At 48.1% G+C, this 10,000-nt stretch overlaps 1 protein-coding gene across 1 annotated transcript in view; it reads left to right on the top strand.

The window, feature by feature from the left end:
- Positions 1 to 10,000, top strand: part of LOC308172004 (supervillin-like) — a gene marked incomplete at both ends in the record, with an annotated part of 45,682 nt that overhangs the window by 24,784 nt on the left and 10,898 nt on the right. The window contains 11 exon segments of the mRNA XM_080546914.1: positions 1,440 to 1,490; positions 3,201 to 3,278; positions 4,696 to 4,843; positions 5,141 to 5,236; positions 5,346 to 5,426; positions 5,807 to 5,984; positions 6,243 to 6,436; positions 6,800 to 6,955; positions 7,048 to 7,184; positions 8,139 to 8,286; positions 8,694 to 8,839. Coding sequence (XP_080403040.1) covers positions 1,440 to 1,490; positions 3,201 to 3,278; positions 4,696 to 4,843; positions 5,141 to 5,236; positions 5,346 to 5,426; positions 5,807 to 5,984; positions 6,243 to 6,436; positions 6,800 to 6,955; positions 7,048 to 7,184; positions 8,139 to 8,286; positions 8,694 to 8,839 — 1,413 coding nt within the window.

The raw sequence follows: 10,000 nt of genomic DNA, 5'->3' as shown, positions 1-10,000 counted from the left end.
TGCACGAGGCAAACATTTATTTTTAAATGAGATAAAAAAAGATTGAATTATATACGTAGGCCTATATATATTTAAGGCAAGAAAAAAAAGCTATACAGATATTTTACCTGTAATACACAACATGACACCTAAGCACAGTACAGTACAACAGCCAACATAACACCTTACACAGGGAGTGTATGGAATAAATACAACACAATCTCCCTTAACAAAACATGATCGTTCTTTCACTTCCAGTATCAAGCCGTACTTGTGTGTATTGTAGTCTCGGTTCCAAAGTGTCCAGATGACACTTGGCATGACACTCTCCTCCTTTTAATGTCCCCCTTTACCCATTCATAATGTTCCACAGGCGAGGCTGGTGGAGGTAGAAATCGGAGGACAGGGCTCATTGTAAATGCACGGAACGGAATAAGGAATGGTATCAAACACGTTCCATGAACCTGTCCTCCGATTTCTACCTCCGCAGCCTCCCCTGGTATTCCATCTGCTGTGTGTGAGCTCAGTGGACAGCGGCGCGGCAGCCCCTGTGTAGAGCGTAGCTACAGTAGCATATGGACCAGCCTCCCAGAGGAATTAGCTGTCTGGGGTATTTGGAGAGAAATCCCTTGTCTACTTCAGGCTGGGACAAGATCAAGTCAAATTGCAGACTCTGCACAGATTGAGTTTCACTTAAACCTGAGCCCAATGATGATTTAGCAAGGGGGGTCGGTCTCATTTTACAATCTGTGAGCAGAATATCTTGTGACATATAATTTACCGGGCTTTGAACTGTATGACTCAACTCTTAAAAATTCAGTGTAGAGTTCTGGTTTTAACTGACCATCAATCTGTTTATATAAGAACATAGCCTACACAGCAAAAAAAAGAGCTAAAGACACATCTTGCAATGATTTGGGATGTCCTTCTTTTGTTAATTCTCCACATTATAGTTGAATCCATGGTCTGAATAAAGCCCTCTCTGTTTGCATATTTAGTGAACATTAATCTCCCAGCTGATCACACTTTGAAAGCCTCATGCCACTGTAGCTAGCAATGGCTGTGGTCTCTGTCACCAGACCATACAAATAGAATTCATTGGAATTAGAATTGAATGTTGAATGTTCTCAACTGCCTTATTCACCCAGTTGATCCTCATTAAGCCTCATGTTAGTGGGGTATAGGGTCTCCTCATGATATTATAATAATAATAATAATAATAATAATAATAATAATAATAACCTTTATTTGTATAGCACTTTTCCTGCAAACGTTGCCGCAAATAATAATATATGCCATTGAGCGCGTAGTACATTTCAGTATGGTCCCAGCGGGAACCCTCATAGAAATAGAATTATGAATTCTATTCTCAAAGCGTCTATATATACAGTATATATAGCCTGTATTCTGAATAGAATCGAATTTGAACTCTACTCCCCCCTCTGTGTTTGACCCTCCAGGAGGACAGGGTGGTTATTGATGAATTGGCCGCTGTGTCTGAGCAGCAGTGGGTAAGGTCTGACGACATGCTCCTCCCCCACCAGCGGTCGTCCAATCAGCTTTGTGTGAGACTTCTGCTGCTTCCTGTTTCCTCCACTCTGTCCGTCATGACGTTTTTTTTTTCCCGTTCACTGCTGTTCGTTGTCGGTGTGGTCTTACACCCTACATCTCATTTCTACAACCTTCTCCCTGCACGTGTGTACACTACGCTTCCCTATTCGGATTTAAAAGCATAGGGCTGGTGTTAGAGCTCATGCTTACACCAATCCTATGCTTTCGAATCCATGTACGGTACAGTAGGGCAGTGCACGAGTACACCACAGGTGCACACTTCAGGAAAAGGGTGGAGAATTGGGATGGAGGCAGGTGACCAAATGTCCTCCGTTTGGTGGCTGTGTTTTGGGATGGGGGATGCTTGGTGGTGGCCTCTTGTGTCCGTCTTCTTCTGAGCTTGTGAATGAATCCCTTCACATCTGTTGCTGATTTTGAAGTCAATGTGTTGCGTTCACAGCGCAGACTAAACATTAGTGTTTGTTTGTTTGGTGCTAGGATGCTGCTGTACTGCTTGCGTTGGTTTGCACAAAATGGACGCCTTGTTGAACAAGCACAGTAGTGATGGAGAGAGGAGACAATCTGAGGCATAGCACCTTATTATTGTATTCATATTATTAGTCGTACGTGACAGCAAAATGGCCTCTCTTCATCATCATTACTGTTCATGCCAAACCTTTGTAGGCTGGTCTTTCTAGAAAAATCTTAATGCGATAATGTTCAATATATCATGCGATAACCTATAATATCTATCTATCTATAATGGTTGCAGCTGCAATCTGCATGGCAGGCTAATGTAGCATTCGCGCATGTCTGATTATTAATTATAATTATTAAAAGCGTTATCTGCATGCCTTTGCAATTGGTGTGCTTGTGCATGCCTTTGCAATTGGTGTGCTTGTGCCAGTGAGGCCCTCTCAACACTGGAGCAGTGGTCGCTGTTCTGTGGGGAAAATATAGCGTGGACCAACCAGGGGAGGGTGGTGGAGGTCGACACCGGAGGACGGACTCATGCCATGCATTACAGTGAGCCCGTCCTCCGATGTCTACCTCCACCAGCCTCCCGTGGAACCAACCCACCAATCAGCTCCAGCAGCAATCTGCTTGAGCCTGGGATGAAACAGGCGCAATGTGTTTATTGAACAAAAATGAATGATCAAATCTCATCTCTAAACCCTCTGTAATGATGATTGCTGATCTGAATGTGTCTCTCTGCTTCTACATCAACTTACAAATGAACAAACGCAAATTTTTTATTTGATTTATTTTATTACATTTTTGCGGGGTTTGGATTTATGTCACTGCTCTCCTTCCTCTGCATCCTCCCCTCCCTCCCTCCCTCCCTCCCTCCCTCCCTCCTCCCTCCCTCCCTCCCTCCCTCCCTCCCTCCCTCCTCCGTTCAAACCTTATCTGCATGGCTGTCACCATTCCTCTCAGTTTCCTCCCACCAGGGGAGGCTGGCGGAGGTAGAAATCGGAGGACGGCCTCATTGTGACGCATGGAATAAGGAGTCATATCGAACACACGTGCATCTGATACCACTCCTCATCCCGTTCCGTGCATTCCAACCAAACCGTCCCTCTCGATTTCCACCTCCACCAGCCTCCCCTGCCTCACGCCACCTCACGTCTCCCTTTCTTTCCTCCTTTTCTTCTCCTTCCGCTATCCAGGAGCCCGTCTTCTCCTCCACCTACTCCCCTCCTATCTCCCTTGGCCATAAGTGTCAGTACATTGACCCTCACAGTCAGGTAAGAGAAGAACACACACCTGTGACCTGCCCAGGGGAGGCTGGCGGAGGCGGGGAATCGGAGGACGGGCCCGTGACGACGCATGGAACGGAACGGGGGAATGGTGTTTGATACATTTGTACCATTCCCTATTCCGTTCCACGCATCACTGTACAATGAGCCCGTCCTCCGATGTCTGCCTCCGCCAGCCTCTCTCTCTGGACCTCTGCTCTGTGTGAATGCCCTGCCTGCTGCTGTCGTCTTGGTTTAGCGTCAGTGTAGCAGTACCACTGCATGCGCTGGTTGTATAGCCTGCAGTCCTTCTATCGTGTCCCAGTTCTGTCTTAACGTTGACGCTTGAAGTGTGGATCTGGGGACGCTGGCTCATTGGAAAGCATGGAACGGAATGAAGGACGGCATCAAACACGTGTTTAATCCGTCCTCCGATTTCAACCTCCACCAGCCTCCCCTGGTGTGGAGAGCTTACAGGTTAAGGATGACCGTAGGAAACACCACTCAGTCTCATTCAGCTACAGTACACATACAACACACATACAACACACATACAACACACATACAACACACATACAGTACACATACAACACACATACAACACACATACAACACACATACAACACACATACAACACACATACAGCACACATACAACACACATACAACACACATACAACACACATACAGCACACATACAACACACATACAACACACATACAACACACATACAGCACACATACAACACACATACAACACACATACAACACACATACAGCACACATACAACACACATACAACACACATACAACACACATACAACACACATACAACACACATACAACACACATACAACACACATACAGTACACATACAACACACATACAGTACACATACAGTACACATACAGTACACATACAGTACCGGTCTGTAAAGTCCAACTGATTGGACGCCTCCTCCTTTCCCTCCTCATCTTACTCCTTTGCTTCTCTCCTCTTCTTTTGTGCTGTTGTTGTTTTCAACAAGGAATGCTTCAGTGGCCTTGTGGAAAACTGCCTCACTGTGTGTAACCCTGTACTGTCTGTGTGTAACCATGTATGAACCATGGTACCCCGGTAGCCCTGGATGAAAGCATGGACAGTAGCCAACCCTGTATGTTAGCACCATTTACATTTTAACCATTTAGCAGCCCGCTTTTATCCAAAGCGACTTACAATCAGAGATTACAGCGACAGCCTCCCTGGAGTACCTTAGGGCTAAGTGCCTTACTCAAGGGCACGCTAGTGGTGGTGTTCCCAGGTGGGATTTGAACTCATGACCTTCTGATCGCCATTCCAACTCACTATCCACTAGGCCAGGCGACCGTTACCCTGTGTCTAGCACGTGTCGCGTCTAACCCGTTCCCCCCTGCCTGTCTGTGTGTCCAGAGGAGGGGAGAGGAGACGGAGGCCCAGATGACCATCGAGGAGAGGAAGCAGATGATCTCCACCAGGGAGGAGGCCTGGGTGTCCAAGGGCAAGGGCGTGGCCAACGACTCCAGCCAGTACACCGTGGCCGCACGCATGGTCAAGAAAGGTGAGGGCACGGTCCGCTCGCGGTCCGTTAGGATGCCGCTGGGATCAGCAGTCTATGTGGTTGCTTAGGGCGTTCGTAAATATGTGTGGGTGCGTTCAAAGTGCTCTGCTTTCAACTGAAATCAGTTAATTTCCGAACGGTCAGAGAGCACCCTGGGTGCGCTCCGGCGCTCTCAGAGCTTATTTACGAACGCACCCACTGTATATCTGGTTCTGTAGCTTCCACTCTGCCCTCACAGTTGTCTGGTTGTGTAGCTTCCACTCTGCCCTCACAGTTTGTGTCTGGTTGTGTGTGCAGGTCTGGCCGTCTCCTCTGCAGTCATCAGTCCCATTCTGTCTCCGGTCTCCACCAAGCTCAAGAGCAGCCTGCCTGCCATCAACAAACCCCCAGAGGGTGAGAGTCCATCTCATATTCTTGGATAATAGACCTTTTGTGGTTAGTTGGTGTCTGTTGAAGTCACAGTCGTCGTGTCTGATCTGATCTGATTTCCGTCCTCCCCTAGAAATTGAAGCCAAGCCAGAGATGGAGTCTGATAAGAAGCTGGATAAACTGGAGACGTTCTTGGGACGTCTGAACAGTAAAGGTAGGAGCTGCTGCTTTTATGCAGCTCTCTCTCTTCTCTCTCTCTCTCTTTCTCTCTCTCTCTTATCTCTCTCTCTCTTATCTCTCTCTCTTCTCTCTCTCTCTCTTATCTCTCTCTCTTCTCTCTCTCTCTTCTCTCTCTCTCTCCGCTCTCTCTCTCTCTCTCTCTCTGAAAGTCCTTTGCATGTAGTCTTTGTTTAAAAAAATATACATTCTCATTTTATTCATGACTTCTCTTACTGTGGAAATCACTAAAACTAGCTATTAAAAAATATATTTATATATATATATATATGAAATACCAATGCCTGACAATGCAGAATTGTATGATATTATTTCCTCTTTCCTGGTTAGTAAGCGGTACTGTATGTGTTGTCCCAGTGGCAGAGCTGCAGGAGACCACTCTGACCGTGACTGAGAAGGCCGTGAAGGAGGTCATGAAGCTGGACGACGAGATCTTCTCCAAGTTCTACAGCCACGTGGCCGACTTCCCGCGCATGCCCAGCCGGATCGACATCAGCGAGGACTTTGACGCCATCTTCGGCACTCAGGCGCCCAAGTAAGCTCTGCCCTGTAAAAGTTTAGCCAAACCATGGGGAGAATTCCTTCATTCACATTCAGTATCAGATATGAAGTACATTACATGAGATATTCTCTACCATCGATCTTCAAACACATCTGAAAACATCAGATTTGTTCAGACAAATAGGTAGATTAGATAAGGAATAGATAGATAGTTACCAGTTAGCAGTGCCGTCATTGAATGGAGGTTGAACTTCACTGCATGCCCTTTGACCTCTGACCCCTCCCTATGCAGGTTGACCTCAGCCATGGTGCAGCACAAGCGGGCGGTCAGGCCGTCCAGGAACGTCCAGTCGTCCAGGAACCCTCTGAAGATGCTGGCGGCCAGGGAGGACATCAGACACGAGTACACCGAGCAGAGGCTCAACATCGGAGCGCTGGAGACCAAGAGGATGAAGGCTGAGAAGAGTGAGAAGAGTGAGTGTGTGTGTGTGTGTGTGTGTGTGGTGTGTGCATGTTTGTGTGTGTCTGTGTGTGTGTGTGCATACAGTATGCTTGTTGTGTGTGTGTGTGTGTGTGTGTGTGTGTGTGTGGTGTGTGTGTGTGTGCATACAGTATGCTTGTGTGTGTGTGTGTGTGTGTGTGTGTGTGCGTGTGTGTGTGTGTGCGTGTGTGTGTGTGTAGTGTGTGGTGTGTGTGGGTGTGTGTGCATTTCTGTGCGTGTGTGTGTGTGTGTCTGTGTGTGTGCATCTATCTGCTTGTGTGTGTGTGTGTGCATGTGTGTGTGTGTTTCAGTTCCATAGACAACACACACACGCCCTCCCACCCACAGTGTGTCTCTGTGTGTTCCAGTGAGTAAGACGTCGGAGTATTCTGAGGCGGCGCTGGCGGGCCTGGCCAGTAAGGAGAACTTCAACAACGTCAGCCTGCGCAGCGTCACCATCACAGAGCAGATGTCCAACAACAGCGCCGTGCCCTACAAGAACCTCATGTTGATGCAGGTCAAAGGTGTGTGTGTGTATGTGTGTGTGTGTGTGTGTGTCCGTACGTGTGTGTGTGTCTCAGCCTGCTTCAACTCTTCTTCTCTCCTCGTTATCCAGGCCGCCGGCACGTCCAGACCAGACTAGTGGAGCCCAGAGCCTCGTCCCTGAACAGCGGCGACTGTTTCCTCCTGGTCACCCCTCAGCACTGCTTTGTGTGGATGGGAGAGTTCTCTAACGTCATCGAGAAAGCCAAAGTGAGTTCCCCCGACTGTGTTCAATCAGGAGGACTTCCAGAAGTCCTGGATTAAGTCAGTATGTTCTGTTAATTCTTCCTCTGGGTTGGAGCTTCTTTAATGTGTATTTAGAAGCTCAGGGGGGTAACATGTTTATGAGGTTCTTTTTCAAAAAACATTACGTTTTTAAGCTGTGACTATCAGCTAGTAGGTTGTTGTTGTTTTTCGACACACTTACTGGCACATGCATGCACACGCACGTACACACGCACGCACACAGCCACAGACACACACACACACACACACACACACATGCACACACGCACACAGACACACGCATACACACACACACACACACACGTACACACACGCATACACACACACACGCACACGCACACACGCACACAACACACACAGTAGTAAACAGTACCATCTGTTCTCTTTAGCAAACAAACGCTGTGACTCCACAGCTCCCCCGGTGGGGAGTGTGAATAAACACTTTCACACAAAAACACAGTTTTTCTCCACAGGTTGGACAGGTAGCCTTTTCTCAGCTCGACAGTCCAACCATGTTTAGAGTGCATACAGAATCCCATAGACAATAAACATGCAGCCTGTTGGTCTAGCTTGGCTTGTTTCTCTATACAGCAGTAATCTAGTCTACACCAGACGGCTATACTCTCACACACACACACTTACACACACACGCACGCACACACGCACACACACACACACACACACACACACACACACACACACACACACCCACACCCACACACACACACACACACACACACACACACACACACACACACCCACACCCACACCCACGCACACACACACCCACACCCACACACACACACACACACACACACCCACACAGACACACTGTCTATAGTGTTTTCAGCTAGTCTCATGTTTGTTGACCTTACCGTCCATCACATGTCCTGTCCGTGTGTGTCTCTTCCTCTCCAGGCGGCGGAGCTGGCCACGTTCATCCAGACTAAGAGGGACCTGGGCTGCAGGGCGACCCAGGTCCAGACCATCGAGGAGGGGGTCAACCTCCAGGGTCCTGCCGCTGTGGAGTTCTGGAAGATCCTGGGCGGTCAGGCCACCTACCAGCGTGAGTTACATCACACGTCACACAGGACCTGTCATAGGTTTAGCTTGGAGTCTCACTTCACAGTGATGATAATGTAGGAGTGGTGTGTAAAGGATACGTTTGTTCTAGGATAGGTACTGGCCTTAGGGGCCAGGGGAGGCTGGCGGAGGTAGAAATCGGAGGACAGAGCTTGTTGTGATGAGGAATGGAATCAATTACAATGACCCAGTCCTTGTGTTTGATACCATGCCATGCATTGCAATGAGCCCTGTCCTCCGATTTCGACCTCCACCAGCCTCCCCTGTTGCACACATATACAAAGGAAAAACATCCTCGGAACCCCTCCCACCCTACCTACCCCTCCCCCCACCCAATCCATAGATCTCCTTGTAATGATATAAGGTATGTGTGTGTGTCTGGTCCCACAGCCGCGGGGCCGCCAGAGGAGGATGAGCTGTTTGAGAGCGCCATCGTGGAGACCAACTGTATCTTCCGTCTGCTGGACGACAAGCTGGTGCCTGACGACGACGAGTGGGGGAAGGTCCCGCGCACCACCTTACTGGAGTCCAAAGAGGTCAGTGTGTGTGTGTGTCTGTGTGTGTCTGTGTGTGTGTGTCTGTCTGTGTGTGTGTGTGTGTGTGTGTGTGTGTGCCTGTCTGTCTGTTTGTGTTTGGGTGTGTGTGTGTGTGTGTGGGGTACGAGTGGGGGAAGGTCCCGCGCACCACCTTACTGGAGTCCAAAGAGGTCAGTGTGTGTGTGTGTCTGTCTGTCTGTGTCTGTCTGTCTGTGTGTGTGTGTGTGTGTGTGTGTGTGTGTGTGTGTGTCTGTGTGTGTGTGTGTGTGTGTGCCTGTCTGTCTGTCTGTGTGTGTGTGTGCCTGTCTGTCTGTCTGTGTGTGTGTGTGTGTGCCTGTCTGTCTGTTTGTGTTTGGGTGTGTGCGTGTGTGTGTGTGCCTGTTTGTCTGTTTGTCCGTGTTTGTGTGTGTGTGTGTGTGTGTGTGCTGTCTGTGTGTGTGTGTCTGCCTGTCTGTCTGTGTGTGTGTGTGCCTGTCTGTCTGTTTGTCCGTGTTTGGGAGTGTGTGTGTGTGTATGTGTGTGCCTGTCTGTCTGTCTGTCTGTCTGTTTGTCCGTGTTTTTGTTTGGGTGTGTGTGTGTGTGTGTGTGTGTCTGTCTGTCTGTCTCTCTGTCTGTCTGTCTGTGTTTGTCCGTCTGTGTACGTCAGGCACGTGCCGTGAGCTTTTAGATTGGGTAAGCATAAGATATAGAAATACACATAATTACACATACACGCTATCAGTGAACGCAGTTTCAAGGAAATGCAATTTTGATGCCCTAGAACCCGCTAATAAACGGTAGTGTCACTTTGTGATCAGATTACCAAAAACAAAAAAAACAGTTGCCAGTTTCGACTATAGGGGTGCTCATTGTTCAATCTTTTTTGAACTAAGATCTTTTCAAGTAGCCAACCTACTGAAATCTACAAGTCCAGTTTCAACATCGCAAACGCACACACGCACAACACAGACACACACCGTTTCCATCCTCCATAGTAAACTCACAACACACTTTCTTTTCACACTTTGTCACACAAGCACTTGACATCACATCACAAACCCTCCCTCTCTATCTCTCTCAAACACTTTTGGTCCAGAACCACTGGGACAGCGACATGAGGCCTATCTCAGCGATTGATTGATTGATTAAGCAGCTCTCTCTCCAAACACAACGGCACATGAC

This window comes from Nansenia antarctica (assembly GCF_963989245.1).
Source record: "Nansenia antarctica genome assembly, chromosome: 16".
NCBI lineage: Eukaryota > Metazoa > Chordata > Actinopteri > Argentiniformes > Microstomatidae > Nansenia > Nansenia antarctica.
This window is presented reverse-complemented; position numbering and strand designations above follow the sequence as displayed.